General features: G+C 43.1%; 2 protein-coding genes across 2 annotated transcripts; both read right to left on the bottom strand.

The window, feature by feature from the left end:
• Positions 1 to 327: 327 nt before the first annotated feature.
• Positions 328 to 8,732, bottom strand: LOC139464703 (proteoglycan 4-like). Its single transcript, XM_071246219.1, has 2 exons — positions 8,587 to 8,732; positions 328 to 880 (listed from the first exon to the last, which is right to left on the bottom strand). The coding sequence occupies exons 1-2, from the start codon at positions 8,730 to 8,732 to the stop codon at positions 328 to 330; spliced, it is 699 nt and encodes a 232-aa protein (XP_071102320.1).
• A 4,608-nt stretch (positions 8,733 to 13,340) lies between these two features.
• LOC139464702 (uncharacterized) lies at positions 13,341 to 19,268 on the bottom strand. Its single transcript, XM_071246218.1, has 2 exons — positions 17,955 to 19,268; positions 13,341 to 13,931 (listed from the first exon to the last, which is right to left on the bottom strand). Exons 1-2 carry the CDS (start codon positions 19,266 to 19,268, stop codon positions 13,341 to 13,343), a joined length of 1,905 nt encoding a protein of 634 aa, XP_071102319.1.
• Between the last annotated feature and the right edge of the window lie 305 nt (positions 19,269 to 19,573).

Here is a 19,573-nt window from a genome sequence, read left to right as displayed (position 1 = left end):
GTGGTGGTGTTGAGGTGTGGTGGTGGTGGTGTGGTGGTGTCGGGTGTGGTGGTGTTGAGGTGTGGTGGATGTCAGATGTGATTGTGGTTTTGTGATGGGGCAGTTTTTGGTAAAGTGATGTTAAGGTGGTGTTGTATCGGGGTGTGGTAGTGTTTGGGTGCCGTGGGGATGGGATGTGATGGTTTAGGGGTGTGGTGGTGTCTGGGTGCCATGGTGATGGGGTTTGATGGTTTAGGGGAGTTGTGGTGTTTGGGTGCCATGGTGATGGGGTTTGATGGTTTAGGGGCGTGGTGGTGTTGAGGTGCCGTGGGGATGGGATATGATGCTTTAGGGTCGGTGGTGTTTGGGTGCCATGGTGATGGGGTTTGATGGTTTAGGGGTGTGGTGGTGTTTGGGTGCTGTGTTGATGCGTTGTGATAGTTTAGGGGTGTGGTGGTGTTTGGGTGCCGTGGGGATGGGGTGTGATGGTTTAGGGGTGTGGTGGTGTTTGGGTGCCGTGGGGATGGGATGTGATGGTTTAGGGGTGTGGTGGTGTTTGGGTGCTGTGGGGATGGGGTGTGATGGTTTAGGGGTGTGGTGGTGTTTGAGTGCCGTGGGGATGGGATGTGATGGTTTAGGGGTGTGGTGGTGTTGGGGTGCCGTGTTGATGGGTTGTGATGGTTTAGGGGTGTGGTGGTGCTTAGGTGCCGTGGGGATGGGGTGTGATGGTTTAGGGGTGTGGTGGTGTTGGGGTGCCGTGTTGATGGGTTGTGATGGTTTAGGGGTGTGGTGGTGTTTAGGTGCCGTGGGGATGGGGTGTGATGGTTTAGGGGTATGGTGGTGTTTGGGTGCTGTGGGGATGGGGTGTGATGGTTTAGGGGTGTGGTAGTGTTTGGGTGCCCTGGGGATGGGATGTGATGGTTTAGGGGTGTGGTGGTGTTTGGGTGCCGTGGGGATGGGTGTGGTGGTTTCAGGGGTGTGGTGGTGTTTGGGTGGTGTGGGGATGGGATGTGGTGGTGTTTAGGTGCCGCAGGGATAGGGTGTGATGGTTTTGGGGTGTGGTGGTGTTGGGGTGCCGTGTTGATGGGTTGTGATGGTTTAGGGGTGTGGTGGTGTTTGGGTGCCGTGGGGATGGGATGTGACGGTGTTCGGGTGCCGTGGGGATGGGGTGTGATGGTTTAGTGGTGTGGTGGTGTTTGGGTGCTGTGGGGATGGGATGTGGTGGTGTTTGGGTGCCGTGGGGATGGGGTGTGATGGTTTAGAGGTGTGGTGGTGTTTAGGTGCTGTGGGGATTCGGATGTGGTGGTGTTTGGGTGCCGTGAGGATGGGGTGTGATGGTTTAGGGGTGTGACGGTGTTGGGGTTCATCTGTATCAAGGTGTGGTTGTTTTAGTGGTTTTGTTTCAGGATGTTTGTTAGCATCAAATGTTAAAAGATATACCTGCTTACTAGTTTCTTTAAACCAAGAGAAGCTATCTATGAAGACAATCAACTTGGATGTGCTAATTAGTCTTCTTCTTGTACATGCTATACGGGAAATAATCTTGAATTATAGGGTCAGGAATGGGAAGTACATGCTAATTAGATATAGGAGATATGTAGCAGGTAATAGGTCTAATGTACATTAATTACGTGCAGAAGCAGGAATATAAGGAGCAGTTATGGCTGGTGACAATACTAATTAGGAGAATTCAGATCGTCTTACTTTATAAATTGTATTGATTCTGTGTGACCTTTAAGTTTTGACGTCAACAATAACAGTGAACGGTGTTGATGAAAAGTCAGTTAGGCATGTTTACCAAGTCCTTTCAAGTTACTTTGAATAGAATATGTTTAAACTACAAATCAGGTTTGCTGTTCGGGGATTCACGGGTGCATGGACACGTGTTAGTTCATAAAAATGGCTCTCTTGAAACCAGATTTTTAATTTATACTGATGAGCCTTTTATTCTCTCTAAAACATACATTGCAACAATGTAATTTATATATACGCAAGCTTGAACATCTAGATTGGCACAAAACAGTGAAAGTGTCATGTAAGTCTGCATGTAGGGCTGCAAATAATCCTTGCCATCAAAGTTTTGTTTGTTTGTTTGTTGTATAACGCCGCACTTAGCAATATTCCATCTATATGACGGCGGTCTGTAAATAATAGAGTCTGGACCAGACAATCCAGTGATTGACATCACGATCCACGCCATAGAGATACGACGACATGTATGAACCAAGTCAGCGAGTCTGACCATCCGATCCCGTTAGTCGCCTTTTACGATAAGCATAGTCGCCCTTTACGGCAAGCATGGGTTGCTGAAGACCTATTCTACCCCGGATCTTCACGGGTCTTTGCTATATATGAGACATGATATTGGCTGGAACTGTGTGAAGGTTACATAGCATGATAAATGCTGTAGACTGTAGAATTCAAAAAGTACATTTCATCCATAACCCTTTACCGTTTAGTTAATTCTAACATGGAGTTCTTATTAACTTATAAATAATGGACTACGTTTTCATCTTGTAAAAGAACCTTCAGGATTGATATGGATTTTTAAATTTGAGTTTTTCCGATAAACTAATTTTTATTATGAATTAAGATTCATTGCAAGCAACTCAAGCTCAATGTATTTTTAATGTGTTTAAAATAGTGATAGTGAAGGTGTATGGATGATAAATGTCTGAAAACTTAATTCCGTTCGTGTAAATCAGTATCTGGTGTGTCTGCCATATTGAGCGATACGTGCATGACACCTCGATGGCGTACTGTTGACAAAGTGACGTATTACTAGCCTTATTTCCTGACGGTGCTTTATACAAAATTCAACCAAAATAAATATAATCTGAAATTAAATAATGCCCTTTTCAATACATATTCATAAAGACATCTCGACTTTAATGTTGTGGTTCACGTGCTTCTTCATGCGCCCCCTACAAATTAGATGTTTGCGTGTTTGTTGGGAGCAGTATACTCATGCACGTGTTTATATTAATGTAAACAGCAGACAATGTTTGTTTAGCTATCAGGTGATCATAAAAGCACTTTTGATTAACTGTATATAACGCTAACGCAATGTCACGGCTTGCTAAAAATCATGTTCATCGAAACACAATATTATCTCTTTGGAGACGTGAACTATAGCAGGGTCGTCTACGCATGACCTCAAGTCAACAAGACAACCATATTCGGTTGGTGCATCTTCGGAATCAATGCCAAACTACCACATAAACAGCTAGGACTATTCCTGGTTTGAGAGCAATTAGTGACAGAACCATACGCAACCGGTTGAGGTAGCACAACATCCGGTCCCGATGTCCGGGATACGCCCAATTTTGCTTCCACCTCACCGTCAGTGTGGTGTAGACAGCATCAGAGGATCAGTAGGCAAGACTAGGACAGTATATATTCTTCACAGATGAGCCAGATTTCATATGGACAGCTCTGATGGTCATGAATGGGTCTTCAGGCGCCCAGTAGAACGTTAAAGCGACGCTTGCGTTAGTCAACGTCGTCAATACAGGGTTGAATTACAACTCTTGGGAAAACGCAACTCATCATTGTTAATGGCAACTTGAATTGAGTACGATGACGGAACGACATCGTTCGAGTTCCAAGCTCTACCCTTGCCGGGACGCAGCGTCACCGTGCAGCAGGATAATGCCTGCCCACATGTTGCACGCGTTGTAGCAGAGTTTTGAAGGTAGCATAACAGTGTTGTGCTGCCAGGGCAGGCTGTTTCTCCATACCTCTCCCAAATAGGGCATGTCTGCGATGAGATGGAGCGACACCTACACCAGCTCTGGAACCAGCCGGTAACGCTAGCTCCGTTGGACTGATGTTTGGTTGACATTTGCCACTATATTCGCCAATGTTCTTGTTTCTTCAATCTACGGGACGGTCGGGTAGCCTAGTGGTTAAAGCAATCGTCACGCCGAAGACCCGGGTTCGATTCCTGACATGGGTACACTGTGTGAAGCCCATTTCTTGTGTCCCCCCGCCGTGATATTGCTGGAATATTGCTAAAAGTGGCGTAAAACCATCCTCACTCACTCACTCACTCACTCACTCACTCACTTCTTCAATCTAGCACCACTATCATGGTTTTATTTTCAATAACACAAGATTTACACCACTTTGTAAGAGACATGTTGCACTGGGCGAACAGGGCAGAAGTTCCAGTCGCTCAAGTTTTGGAAGTCCCAGGACTCCCAGTCTGCTTGGATGTTCCCTGACCGTCCAAAAGTCCCATAAGCCATTGGTTATCCGTACCAACGTTGGAGAGTTGGTCCCTCCCAAACAGTTCAGACATTTATCATAGCATCACTCATCAAACTCTGTTAATGCTCAATAGATTGAAAAAGGATATTTTAACAAGATATTAACAAACTACAGAATAATGTCGTTTGCATGCTTTCAGTTATTACGATATTAAAATTTGCCACAAGAAAAGACGACTAAACGTGCACCAAGGTTGTCAATAACTAATTTCCAAACAAACATTTAAATACTTAAATCATCTTCCCTATCCATTTATTGTAGCTTTGCTTAAGATTGTTGATAACTGTTTTCCCACAACAAAACAAGTTAAACATCGCCCCTATCTATTTATTGTATTTTTGCTTAAGATTATCGATAACTGTTTTCCCAAAACAAAACAAGTTAAACATCGCCCCTATCTTTTTATTGTATCTTTGCTTAAGATTAACGATAACTATTTTCCCAAAACAAAACAAGTTAAACATCGCCCCTATCTATTGGATGAGATTAAGCGTTATCTACACTGTAGATATCGCTGCAATAAAATTACATAACAATGGTTTGCAGCACCATACACGTGCACGTGCTCGTGGGTGTCACCAAATGTGGTAAACGTCTGAGACCTGCATCACTTCGGGCTTCCCTCCCACATTAAGCTGAAACGCTGTGATATAAATGTAATACTGTTAAAAGCGGCGTTAAACCCACCTCACTCATTCACTCACTCTCATTTGTTGCGACGGTGTCCCGGATGTAGCAGCATATGTGTCTTTGGTGTTCGTATTGTAGTCGGCAGTTTCTTGATGCGAGGTGGGTTCGAGTTGGACTTTGCGAAGAGTTGACAACAACAGACAGGCTTTCTGATTTCTTGCAAGTCTTAATACTCTGGGTCAACATTAATAAACATTTGTACATTACAGTTTACTGAAATATTTCTAGAAGTGTGTTTAACAGTATTTCCTGAATGTCTTTTGGGTTGTTTTTCGTTCAACTTTAGTTGGTTTATTCAGTTTTTCAGTATTTAATTTCCTTTTATTACCTTTATTAGTTTTGAACTGTGTTATTAAGATGTTGCCAGATGTTTCGCTTATTGGTTGTGCAGTTGTTCGTTTTTCAGTTTGTTTCAACATATAAATAACGATTTTTCTGCGGAGTGAGTGAGTGAGTGAGTTATATATAAATCAGGCAGGTCACACATTGTAACGATCCGCTCCGTCAGTGTACGATAATGTATTGAATATATGCACAACTCTTAATATTTGCTGGTCGTCTTTTCGTAGACATTTAAAAAAGAAACGCTGGTAAGTGTTTGTGTTGTTGCGTGAACGGTGCAAGGATATATGCTGTTCGCTGTCAGTCTTCACCGAAATTGTAATTTAAAACTGATCCTTCTAAAATACTAGCGACTAATAGGAAATCACTCCAGGAAATCCATGTAGGAAACTGACCCAACAGATGAGACGCCTAAATGACACGTCCCAACGATACAAGAAGTTATCAATAGACGAGTCAACACCAATAGCGTTGTTACTGCAGTCTGTAATAAACAGTGACACCTTCATCGAGGTGGTCTGTGGTCAACACCAACAGCATTATTATGTAGTCTGTAATAAACAGTGCCACCTTTATCAAGGTGGTCTGTAGTCAACACCAACAGCGTTAATACGACAGTCTGTAATCAACAATGACACTTTTATCGAGGTGGTCGGTAGTCAACACCAACAGCGTTATTACGTAGTCTGTAATAAACAATGACACCTTTATCGTGGTGGTCTGTGGTCAACACCAACAGCGTTATTATGTAGTCTGTAATTAACAATGACACCTTTATCGTGGTGGTCTGTGGTCAACACCAACAGCGTTATTATGTAGTCTGTAATAAACAATGACACCTTTATCGAGGTGGTCTGTGGTCAACACCTACAGCATTATTATGTAGTCTGTAATAAACAATGACACCTTTATCGAGGTGGTCTGTGGTCAACACCTACAGCGTTATTATGTAGTCTGTAATAAACAGTGCCACCTTTATTGGGTGGTCTGTAGTCATCACCAACAGCGTTAATACGGTAGTCTGTAATAAACAGTGACACCTTTATCGAGGTGGTCTGTAGTCAACACTAACAGCGTTAATACGGTAGTCTGTAATAAACAGTGACACCTTTATCGAGGTGGTCTGTAGTCAACACCAACAGCGTTAATACGACAGTCTGTAATAAACAATGACACTTTTATCGTGGTGGTCTGTGGTCAACACCAACAGCGTTATTATGTAGTCTGTAATTAACAATGACACCTTTATCGTGGTGGTCTGTGGTCAACACCAACAGCGTTATTATGTAGTCTGTAATAAACAATGACACCTTTATCGAGGTGGTCTGTGGTCAACACCAACAGCGTTATTATGTAGTCTGTAATAAACAGTGCCACCTTTATTGGGTGGTCTGTAGTCATCACCAACAGCGTTAATACGGTAGTCTGTAATAAACAGTGACACCTTTATCGAGGTGGTCTGTAGTCAACACCAACAGCGTTAATACGACAGTCTGTAATAAACGCTGACACCTTTATCGAGGTGGTCTGTAGTCAACACCAACAGCGTTATTACGTAGTCTGTAATAAACATGGCACCTATATCGTGGCGATCTGTTGTCAACACACTGTAGTTATTGGTGAGTCGGTAGGAAACAGTGACACCTTTATCGAGGTTGTCTGAAATGACGTCATCCCGACAAGTGAGTTAGTTTTAACTTTTATAAACCTCCAGTGACGTCATCCTATTGTTCGCTAGTCGGGTTAAATGTCATGAACAGGGATGTTATAATATCTCGGGGATTTTATTTATACAAAATTTAGCGACATTGTGAATGTCTCTCGTTAAAGTTTTAGTTTGAATGTAATGAGTGAGTGAGTTGTGTTTAACGCCCCTTTTAACAGTTATATCGCGGCTTGTCAGCTTAATTTTAGGAGGAAAGCCTGAAGTGATGCAGGTCTCAGACGTTTACCACTTCGGTGAAACCCACGAGAACAGGTTTGGTTCTGACCAACCTAGAAACGTAATCGGGGCGAACCGGGATTCGAACCCACAATCATAGATTTCACGGCGAATCGCGGAGCCCTAGACGACTGGGCCACCCGTGCCCCAGTTTGAATGTAAACACATTGTTCATGATGCGGGATGACGTAGAATCACATGACAAATGTTTTGTTTGTATTTCGGTCGATTCAACTACCAACCTTCGTATCTGGAGCTCAGTGAGTGAACCAGTTTAGTGCAGTATAGGGGCGCTGATGAACGACTGCGTTTGAGAAACAAATCTGCTTTTGAAGTGCCTGTTCACAACAGAAGATATTTTACGCCCGTTTCCAAAGATTCACGGAACGTTAGTTTGAAACATAAAATTGTTGATAAAGATTGTTTTAAATTTCTTTCTTCGGTTTATAAGTTAGACATAACACTTCCCCTCAGGATTTTAGATTTAAACCTCTCTGATTCCTACACATAACAGCACCGTATTCGACGTATTAAGGGCTCTGATCCAAGAAACGCACCTCTCACCAAATTCTAGACCAATCTGCAAGTAATCTTGATAAGCGCCCCCTACTAAGACTGAGATTATTCATGACAGTCCACATTGTCCTGTGTATATAACATATTTTGTACAGCAGTCGAGTTATTGACCAGTTACTATTGTCGCAAAAGATTAGTTTCATCGACGTTTGAAATAGGTTTATTCACTACCGCTCGAGCTCTGAAATTCGATTTGCTCGTATGTTGTTCAATAAGCGCTCCCTTTGTCAATTTTCTAAGCGTCCGGGGATCTTATTATGGCGAATACAGTATTGCAGTTTTATCACGGCGTGTCAGCTTAATGTGGGAGAAAAACCCCCGAGGTGATTCAGGTCGGGGTGAGACCCATGAGGAGGGTCATATAAACCAAGGATCTTTACAGCGAGTTGCGGCGTCTGCTGGACGACGACTATGCCCCCACACCCTCTGAACTCGGTCGTTAGGGTAGCCAAGTGGTTAAAGCGCTGGCTCGGCACACCGACGTTCCGGGTTCGAATCGGCACATAGGTACACTGTGTGAAGCCTTCTTCTCGTGTCACCCAGCCTTGATTTCGCTGTAATATTTCTAGATGCGGCGTAAAATCCTAACGTAACTGAGTCACTCACTGAAGTTTCAGAAATTATATACTTTTGTAGATATATTGGATAGTTGTTGCGTAGCTTGATGAGTATGATGGGTACATTTCTGTCACAACAGCTGTAATAAAATATTAAGTTGTTTTTAAATCTTCCTTTTCTGCCCAATTGATTATATATATGTTTTTTATTTGAAGTATTGACCTTACCTCATGGTTTCTAAAATACTGTAGGGAATACCTCCACCCCCACCCCCTCTCTCCCCACCCACTCTCTCCCCACCCCCCATCCCCTTGATTCCATGCTTGTGGTATGATCGGAATCGTTCTTTGGGCTCTGCTTTCAAGAATTTCATCATGCTAAAAATAAAGCGTTTGCTGTAAGTGTTTCAGTTATTCAACAAATCTTATGAATGCAAATTGTCTTTTCATATCCCAATTTTTGAAGAAATATAAAGAAGTTGTCTATGTTTGGGGTTGCATTCGAAAATCTTCACTAATAAGAGAGATATTTAGTTGCTTTTATATTCCTTATCCTCGTTTTGTAAACTAATATCTTTACTTTAGTCAGAACCCCTGAAGATCCGGGTTAAATTTGGTCTTCAGATCGATGCGCATTATGTGAATCACTGGATTGTTTGATCCAAACTCAATTATTTACAGACCGTCATCATACAGCAGGAATATTGGTGAGTGCGGCGTTCAATACGAACCAACCAACCAACCAACCAACCAACCAGCCAACCAACCAACAAACAAACAAACAAACAAACACAAACAACAGCTGTTGTCCAGTTGTCCAAGAGCTCGCCATGGTCATGACGCTTTCCACCCCGGACTACTGACCCTGATGGCAAATGGACGAGTGTCTCTTCACACAGAATACATTTGGCCCCGAAACCAGAAACAATAACAAACACAGACTATTTCACTTCCAAATCATTTTTATTTGCAGACAGCTGGGTTGTGTAAAGATCCATGCAATTACCTTTGGGGCATATGGAATGCAACAGAAAGGACAATGTGACAATTGTCAAAATATAGTTTTTGAGTCAAGTCATTGTTACGCATCATATGTCCATGCCCTGTTAGGTACAAGCAGTCAAGTGTTTAGCCAAAAAGTAAGAACGTGTGGTGGCACTATATGTATTTCATCCAAATAAGTTAATTGGATCTGCTTGCTGAGCGAGGACGGAAGGACATTGACCTAGCATCCAAGTTACCTTCGTGTTCAAATCAATACAATTGTATTTTTACAAGCATTCTTGTACGACCACATTGGGTACAGCAGCATCATTAAACTCAGATACCGTACCCAAATTTGATACCTCTCTCCATCAACGATGAACGGTATCGAATCGGAGTGAAGTTTGCATGTTACGGACGGATGGACATCGGGTTGACAGATGGTATATCATAAGATCACTTGGACCTTTCGATTCGGATCCACTCGGCTTATTCCGTTACCTACGTCATACCCTGGACTGCAGTAGAGGGGTGATATTGAATGATTTCATTTTAAATTGCACACCCACTGATGGCTTTAGTGCCGACAAAATAAGGGGCGGCTTTAAATGGCTGAAGAATATCATATGATAAGCAAAAAATTTGATATCTAGCAACGTTTGTATGATGGTCAGACTGCCACCGATTGTGTTACATCGAAGTCACGTGAACAGATGACCTTATGACTCCCACGATTGCTGACCAAGATGTCTTATGGTGTAGAGGTGGGCCAAGTGACCTTTTGTCTTGATAAGATGGCAATAAAACTTTCTATGCATGATCGAGATACTGGTGTTATTGTGTACAGTCCCGTGTGAAATGAAAGTGGAAGTGACTATTTTTTTAACACACTACACAAGACCAAAGAACAACACTGGCTTATATCTAGAATGATAAACACATGTTTTAATTAAGTTCTTGACAGGCAAATGGTTTTCCCAAAACACCAAGACATAACGCCAATACATATATCACAATGCTGCAGTGGAATGTTCCTTGTGCTGAGGAATTGTTGTTTACGTTAAGTGTTAAAAACGAATAATCCTATCTTCCTTACGGTATTCACTTCAGGGCTTTATCTAGCAAACTAATATGGGAAAACTAGTTCATAATATTAAATAAGCAGCAACTCCCGATATCACTAGTTGACTGCTATTTCTTATGATTTTACTTTGTTTGGTAAAGTTAATACTGGTCTGCATCCGCAGCATCCGGGTATTCTTGACCATGTGTTCTGAGTGATGACCAGCGTACATCACGGATGAATGCACGGGAATTCCAGTAGAAGGTTAATCGAGAGATTTGAGAAAGCAGTATGATGATTTCAGCACATACAAAAGACAAAATTTATAACATTTCACACAAGAAAGGTATTTGCACGACAAAAACCCAGAAGCAGACCCGTCTCCACCGTTTCCCGAATGCCCCAAAATTATGCTACAGAAATGTCCCATGCAATAAGGTACCTGCATTGAAAGGTTATATGCACTTCCGGTTTAATGACATCATTTCTGATTTGTGAAAACATTGTCTAATGCACGACCATTTTAAAGCAGACACTACTATGCCTTTCAAAAGATTACTGAAACAATTAAATGCACTTTTTAGTGATATTACTTCCGGTTTGGAAAAACACATATCTAAGGCATTTGAACTAAAATAAGAACGTTAGATGCACTTCCGGTTTGAGGACATACAAACCATAAGCAGCGTTACTTTAAAACAGAAAGTCCCATGCTTCAATAGCTAAACTAACAATAAAACCTTTCCATTTCATAAGAAATCTCTACCCAAAAACGTGTCGAGTTCGTTTGATTGTGGAGTTCTTATGATTATGGAAATGATTTTGTCGTTTTTATTTACATGCACTTCTTCACAACTTTGCTCTGGGGTTAAAAAAACCGCATATGCCAAACAGAAAATATTTATAACAGAGAGTACCAAGCTCTAGATTACTTAATAATAACGATTTATGCACTTCCGGTTGCACTGATCTTGATCCTCAAATTTAGCCAATCGCGCATCCTTCATTGTTTTGAGTTGAAAACATAGGTTTTTGCTCTTACAAACATCTCGGACAAACACAGAGGGTTTGTTTAGTACACAAAGAAGCATCTCAATACCTTAGGAATGACAATTCCAGTGACTTTGAACTTTAATTACGGTCGCTCAAAACTTGGCCACTTCGATACCCAATCACAGTGAACACTTGAGTTATCACGAACATCATACATGTTTTGAGTGCATGACCTAGAAAGTGAATTGAACGTCAGTATCTGTCACGTATATTTCAAGAACATTTCAATTGGCAATCCAGCATATAAATCAAATACGATGTCCTTTGGTGGAATTCAACGTAACAACGAAACATTTAGCATGTGTTTCCATTAAACATAGGTCACAGTGACCTACCACTGATATTACAAGATTATTATCACTTGTCATACTAGGCAGGTAGTCAAACAAAATAATCACTGTATGCATACAACTTAAAACAAATCGGCAGAAAAGGACATTTTAGTGAAATGTGACATTGATTTTCATCAGTCTATAATCCTTAGGATGACCTTGATCACTGACATGTCTTGACAATGTGCCAAAACGTAGATATACATGATAGGATTTCCATAAGGCGTCCAAGCTCCGCGTGGTTTCAAAAAGGAAAGTGGAGCGACGCCGGCAAAACTCGAAAACAAAACACCAAAACATTCCCATTCACAAAGGGCTGAATACCAATTCAAACAAACGACATTTTTCTTGATACTTAACAACAAACTACGTGTTAATCATGAAGGTGCTGACACTAAATACACTCAAGGGCGTGGCTTGTCTTGACCACAAGGGGTATCACAGCCAGTGGATGTTCTTGAACAAATACTAATATAAGCAAGACAGACTTTGATAAATGTAAACTGAAATTGTGGAGTCTTGGGCTTCAAATGTACAGGATGTGGGGGTAGAGGCTGAAGCTTCAGGTGTACATGTTATGAGGGTTGAGGCTTGAGCTTCAGGTGTGCATGTTGTGTGTGTGGAGGCTTGAGCTTCAGGTGTGCATGTTGTATTGGTGGAGGCTTGAGCTTCAGGTGTACAGGTTGTGTGTGTGGAGTCTTTAGCTTCTGGTGTGCATGTTGTGTGGGTGGAGGCTTGAGCTTCAGTTGTACATGCTGTGTGAGTGGAGTCTTGGGCTTCAGGTGTGCATGTTGCGTGGGTGGAGGCTTGAGCTTCAGTTGTACATGTTGTGTGAGTGGAGTCTTGAGCTTCAGATGTACAGGATGTGGGGGTAGAGGCTGAAGCTTCAGGTGTACATGTTATGAGGGTTGAGGCTTGAGCTTCAGGTGTGCATGTTGTGTGTGTGGAGGCTTGAGCTTCAGGTGTGCATGTTGTGTGGGTTGAGGCTTGAGCTTCAGGTGTACAGGTTGTATTGGTGGAGGCTTGAGCTTCAGGTGTACAGGTTGTGTGTGTGGAGTCTTTAGCTTCTGGTGTGCAGGTTGTGTGTGTGGAGTCTTTAGCTTCTGGTGTGCATGTTGTGTGAGTGGAGTCTTGGGCTTCAGTTGTATATGTTGTGCGAGTGGAGTCTTGAACTTCAGGTGTACATGTTGTGTGGGTGGAGGCTTGAGCTTCAGTTGTACATGTTGTGTGAGTGGAGTCTTGGGCTTCAGGTGTGCATGTTGCGTGTGTGGAGGCTTGGGCTTCAGTTGTATATGTTGTGTGAGTGGAGTCTTGAACTTCAGGTGTACATGTTGTGTGGGTGGAGGCTTGAGCTTCAGTTGTACATGTTGTGTGAGTGGAGTCTTGGGCTTCAGGTGTGCATGTTGCGTGGGTGGAGGCTTGAGCTTCAGTTGTACAGGTTTTGGGGGTAGAGGCTGACGCTTCAGGTGTACATGTTGTGAACGTGGAAACTTGAGCTTCAGGTGTTCGTGTTGTGGAGGTGGAGTCTTAGGCCGCAGGTGTACAGGTTGTTAGGGTGGAGAATTGAGCTTCAGTTGTACATGTTGTGTGGGTGGAGTCTCGAGTCTCGGGTATGCATGTGGGGGAGGAGTCTTGAGCTTCAGTTGTACATGTTGTGTAGGCGGAGTCTTTGGCTTCAGTTGTACATGTTGTGAGGGTAGAGGCTGAAGCTTCAGGGGTATATGTTGTGTGGGTGGAGTCTTGAGCTTCAGGTGTACAGGCTGTGTGGGTGGAGTCTTGAGTTTCAGGTGTACAGGCTGTGAAGGTAGAGACTTGAGCTTCAGTTGTACATGTTGTGTGGGTGGAGGTTTGAGTTTCAGGTGTACAGGCCTTGAGGGTAGAGGTTTGAGCTTCAGGTCTACATGTTGTGTGGGTGGAGACTTGAGCTTCAGGTGTACATGTTGTGTTGGTGGAGTCTTAGGCTGCAGGTGTACATGTTGTGTTGGTGGAGGCTTGAGCTTCAGGTGTACATGTTGTGTGGGTGGAGTCTTAGGCTGCAGGTGTACAGGTTGTAATGCTAGAGGCTTGAGCTTCAGTTGTACATGTTGTGTGGGTGGAGGCTTGAGCTTCAGGTGTTTGTGTTGTGTGGATTGAGTCTTAGGCTGCATGTGTACATGTTGTTAGGGTGGAGAATTGAGCTTCAGGTGTTTGTGTTGTGTTGGTGGAGTCTTGTGTACTTGTAGTGTGGATGGAGGCTTGAGCTTCAGGTGTACTTGTAGTGTGGAGGTGTAAGTTTCAGCGTATGGGAGGATGGTTCTGAGTTCTGTGTGGCAGGATGGAGGGTGGCGTTTAATGTGTTGTGTCGGAGGCTGGACGCTTGATTTTCAGGTGTTGTGTGGGAGGGAGTAGACTGGAGTTTAAGGTGTTGTGTGGAAGAGAGGATGGTGGCGTTTCAGGTGCTGTGTGGGATTGAAGATGGTGGAGTTTCAGGTTTTGTGTGGAGTCTGGAGGCTGAGTGTCAGGTGGTGTGTGAGGCTAGAGGCATGAGTTCCAGGGGTTGTGTGTGAGGCTAGAGGCTGGAGTACCAGGTGTTGTGTGAGAGGCTAGAGGCTGGAATACGAGGTGTTGTGTGAGAGGCTAGAGGCTGGAGTACCAGGGGTTGTGTGAGAGGCTAGAGGCTGGAGTACCAGGGGTTGTGTGTGAGGCTAGAGGCATGAGTTCCAGGGGTTGTGTGTGAGGCTAGAGGCTGGAGTACCCGGTGTTGTGTGAGAGGCTAGTGGCTGGAGTACCAGGTGTTGTGTGAGAGGCTAGAGGCTGGAGTACCAGGTTTTGTGTGAGAGGCTAGAGGCTGGAGTACCAGGTGTTGTGTGAGAGGCTAGAGGCTGGAGTACCAGGGGTTGTGTGTGGGGCTAGAGGCATGAGTTCCAGGGGTTGTGTAGGAGGCTAGAGGCTGGAGTACCAGGTGTTGTGTGAGAGGCTAGAGGCTGGAATACGAGGTGTTGTGTGAGAGGCTAGAGGCTTGAGTACCAGGTGTTGTGTGTGAGGCTAGAGGCTGAAGTACCAGGTGTTGTGTGAGAGGCTGGAGGCTCGAGTACCAGGTGTTGTGTGAGAGGCTAGAGGCTGAAGTACCAGGTGTTGTGTGAGAGGCTGGAGGCTGGAGTACCCGGTGTTGTGTGGGAGACTGGAGGCTGGAGTACCCGGTTTTGTGTTGGAGGCATGAGGCTGGAGTACCTGGTGTTGTGTGGGAGGCTGGAGGCTGAAGTACCTGGTGTTGTGTGGGAGGCTGGGTGCTGGAGCACTCGATGTTGTGTCAGAGGCAGGAGACAGGTGTTGCAAGGGTTGTGTGGGAGGGGTGATGGAGGCGGGAGTTTCAGGGGTTGTGTGGGAGGTTGGAGGATTTTGTCATCTAAGATCTATTCACGTATACATTCAGTTCAAATGCCGTTCAAAGATCACAGAACCCCGAGAACAAACCATAAACATGAGATAGATCCATATCACATTTACCCATAAGAAGCCAGCCAAGCCACATACGAGTATTTGGACCCATGACTCTGGTTGTTGAAGTACATGCATCAGCCTTTCACAAGGGCTTAGAATTGATGAAACCGTTGCAGACACTTTCAAGGAGGATTACACTCATGGGTCTGTTGGCCATTTGTCTAGCACCAGGCGTTTTAATTATTGCCTGCAAGATTAATATACATGATAAAGTAAGAGGAAGCAGACTTGTGTTTGAACGAAGTGGGCCACACTTGCTGGGACTGCCAATTTGCTCGAGTCAAGCTCCCCATTGAATGTGATTAAACGGAATGTGTGTACAAACAGGTGTGAAAGCTTTATTTACTTCCCTGTTAGCATCAGCAGAAAGAGTCTGTCCAGAATGCAGTCCCCATGCAGTTGGAGACAGCTTGTTGGAGTGTAGCGCTGTTCATAGCCATTTAGGTGGCGACCTGTAAGAGAACAACAGATACAGGAAAATGTTCAGATGCAGCATACACATATGAAACGATGAGGTCATTGAAAGGATGCTGTCGAGAGTCAGGTAATAAAAGAAGGAATGAACGTGTCAGTTTTGTATCGAAATGGAATATGATTGTACAAATCACAATATGTTTTGATACTCTATTATTCTTTTACATGAAGAGTGAGTGAGTGTGTTTTACGTCGCTTTTAGCAATGATACAATGATACGTAGGACGTTCCCTGTATCATTAGATAGTGGTGTCCCTATGTGTGAGTGCTTAATATGTAAACAACCATTGATGCAAATCAGTTGGCACTATATAAAATGGGGCGGTTCACTCGGGCTTTTATTCCTTAGGAATAAAACAGATGCATAAAGGCTCGCATAATACAATTCTTATTCCTGATATAGGACATTTACGATACAAAAACACACTCGGCTAATAATCTCTATTTAATCAGACATTATGACTGAGAAGATAACAAGGTATCCATAATCCAACAAGAATCTCCGATTAATCAGACAATCTATCAAGTTCATTTTAAATTGCTGACAAAATAACTCAGGACAGATTATTTATTTATTTCAGAAATAACCGAGGGCTTAAATGTTTTCTGACAAGATATTTCACGAGACATATGGAATATTCTATCTATTATATACTTTTTTTCTGTAGATATTCTCCCTACCTACAGGGACGTTTCACCATTCCTTGTATTTGCGACTTAAAAAATAGTTTCGTCTTAAAAAATATAAACAAAAGTATCAAAATATATATACAAAAACAGCTTTTACAAAAAAATATCCTCGAAAACTAGGAAACCGCTGTTGGAAGCGAAAGAAAACACGCTGGTCAAGTAACAAAAATGGCGCTTTGCAAAACGAACAGTCTCGATTGACAAGTTAAATGAGAAGTTTACAGTTTATAACAAAACATTTTCAAGAGAATAACAAACGGCAAGAAGTGATATTAACTATATTAATGACCGTCTGTCATTATTTTGCCTTGTCAACTAACGTACAAAGGTCCTCAACAGTTTGTATACCGACCAGACACTGAAGATAAAGGGAGATAATATAAGGGAGGTAACTTCTGTATGACAATAGTTCCGTCAACGTGTTATGTTCACTGCAATAGAAGTATCACTTTTCTCAACTTCAGAAAACTCTTTGACGTATAGAATATATCATGTGATTTGAAGCTGCATCCAGGTACGTAGGTACGCTTTTAAAATGATTATTACAGATATTATCTTGTTATTGTTTTAGGGTTATGGTTAGTTGTAATAATAGTTGTAATAATTGTAGTGAGGTGAAATTGGGTTTAATGTCGCGTCAAAGATTATTGCACTTATATAGCGACGTGCATGTACGTGTTTGTGTGGCTGCATGCACTAGTCCGGACTAATGCCGATTTATAGGGCTAGCACACTGAGATACTACCATGCCGCAGTTTAACATGAATACCCCACTCAGACACAGTATACTGACTCCGAGCCGACCAGTCCTTGTTTAACCCCTTAATGCCGAGCGCCACACAGGGTAACAACAAGTACCATCTTTTAACGTCTTTTGGTATGACGCGGTCGGGGATGGAACCCCGGACCTTCCGCTCTCCGGCCCGACGCTCTACCATGAGAGGGGCGGTCGGGTAGCCCGCTCGAAGACCCGAGACCCGAGTTCGATTCCCGACATGGGTACAATGTGTGAAGCGCCTTTCTGGTGTCCCCCGCCGTGATATTGCTGGAATATTGCTAAAACCGGCGTAAAACCATACTCACTCACTCACTCACTCACTCACTCACTCACTCACTCACTCTACCACTAGACCACGGAGGCGGTCTAATAATGGTAGTAGTTGCTGAAGTAGCAGTAGGTTGTTTGCTATAGTCCAGTCGGCGACCTTTAAATAATATTGTTTACATTCAAATCTAGACCAGATGTGCCGTTGATTGATATTTTGAGAAACGTTCTTCGCCGTCGGGGTACGGTGACACGCAATCTCCCAAGTAAACGAAACAAAATTGTTATACCTATATTAAGAATTTCATTGGTTTATCCATAACGCGTGACTTCGTCTCCTAGAACAACATGGTGTCTGCGAGTGTCATACACGACTCGCCGAACTTTCTGTAAGTCTCGGTCAAATGTTTTATAACAGTAACAACAGTAACGCTTTATAAATGAATTTCGGTATCAAAAACAATTGATTACTTACCGGTCTGTTACTGACGTCATTGTTTGTAGTGGAACTGACGTCATCGTTTGCACTGATTGTTCTCGCCGTGTCCCCATGGTACAAAGAGCAGGTGGTGGTGGTGATGAAGCCATGTTTAACTCTTCCAATATTCCCCTTCATCTCGGTTGTCTCATCCATCTGTATCGGAGTAGATCTGGCATCCTCTGAAGTTCGTTGGTGGCCAGTGTCATCAAGCCTGTGGTTGGTGTTTGTTGCAGTCTTGTATTTCCTTTGTGGCAATTTGCCTCGACCGTCAGAGGACACCGATGAAGATCCCGATGCTAGGTGTTGACAGAAGATTTGGGAGGCAACTCGACGGTAGGATTTGAAGGCCAACAGAAACAGGGGTAGCTTGAAGACAAGGTACACATAGTTCAGGAGAATAAGGCTGGTTCCAGTAATGGAGAGAACAATGTCATTGTCACTTTTAAAATGAATTTTGAAGAAGTTAAAAACCCATATAGGGATAAATGTTACTATGTAGGTGATACATACGACGAGGATGCCCTTTGCTTGACGGACATAAAGCTTGGTAGCGGAGGCGGATGTGATGGAAACGTTGAACATCTCTTTCTTGCGCATATGGAGGCATATGCGTGTGAAGGCGATGATTATCATTGCAAGTGGCAAAATGATGTTAACGAACATACAAATACATACAAACCAGGCATTTTGTTTACTAACATTAAATATATATATGACAGAATCAGGTTCCTGATAGAAGAAGTTGTCTCCTGCAAATACCAGACTCCAACATCCAATCACCACGAGCCAGGATACTACCATGAAGATAGTGATTAGTATTGGTTTGTAGTGGACTTTGTAGAGAATAGGATTGCATATGGCTATGTGGAGGGCGAAGAGTGTCATGGCCAATGACAGTCCAGACACACAAGTACAGACGCTCATAACGACCCCGTGTACAAGGATGGCCGTCTGCGGGAGATCTCTGTGAGGGTAGGTGTACATGATCCCATTCATAACAAGCCACGATAGTCCCATTCCTGCGTCAGCAACAGCCTGGTTCATGAGGAGACGTCCTGAAGCTTCTATCATTGTCCTGGCCTTGTAGATCAGCAACATCAAGACAGCGTTACCAAGTACGTTCAGAACATCACAGCACATGAAAGTGATCTCCATGATATGCTGAATGCTATCAAGCAAATGATTAGTTTGGTTAGCGTCATGACCTTCGCATCCAGATGACATGTTAGTAGCATTGCATTCTGCGGCTATTTCCTGAGGAGGTAAAATGTCAGAGATGTTAAAACCCACAGCTGATGTGTTGTCCATGTTGGTGTGCTGTCCACTCTTCAGTGAAGTGGCGTCAACATACGCCTGTACATGGCAGCAGGTGCAGCTGACCAATGACAGACCCTGCCTTGTGTAATCAATAACTGACCAACGATAGGCTAGAGTAATGTGACCACGGAAGTCCCGATAGATTTAAACATTTCTTAGCAACCATAAAGATAATTCATTTTAGTCATACCTCTTTGCAATACCACAAAATTTAAGGTGCATGAATGGAATATTTAGCAATATACAACTTGTAATCGTGTGTCTCGTTTTAAACTAAAAGAAATTAGTTTTAAATC

This window comes from Haliotis cracherodii, unplaced genomic scaffold, assembly GCF_022045235.1.
Source record: "Haliotis cracherodii isolate W230 unplaced genomic scaffold, xgHalCrac1.p SCAF_17, whole genome shotgun sequence".
Classification (NCBI taxonomy): Eukaryota; Metazoa; Mollusca; class Gastropoda; order Lepetellida; family Haliotidae; genus Haliotis; species Haliotis cracherodii.
This window is presented reverse-complemented; position numbering and strand designations above follow the sequence as displayed.

Coding starts and splice junctions, on each gene's coding strand:
- LOC139464702 (XM_071246218.1), bottom strand. CDS start 19,268: ATGGACAACACATCAGCTGTGGGTTTTAACATCTCTGACATTTTACCT. Junction 13,932..17,954: donor ATGACGTCAGTAACAGACCG/GTAAGTAATCAA, acceptor GTACACATGCAG/CCTAAGACTCAATCCACACA.
- LOC139464703 (XM_071246219.1), bottom strand. CDS start 8,732: ATGAAATTCTTGAAAGCAGAGCCCAAAGAACGATTCCGATCATACCAC. Junction 881..8,586: donor AGTATTTTAGAAACCATGAG/GTAAGGTCAATA, acceptor TCCCATCCCCAG/GGCACCCAAACACTACCACA.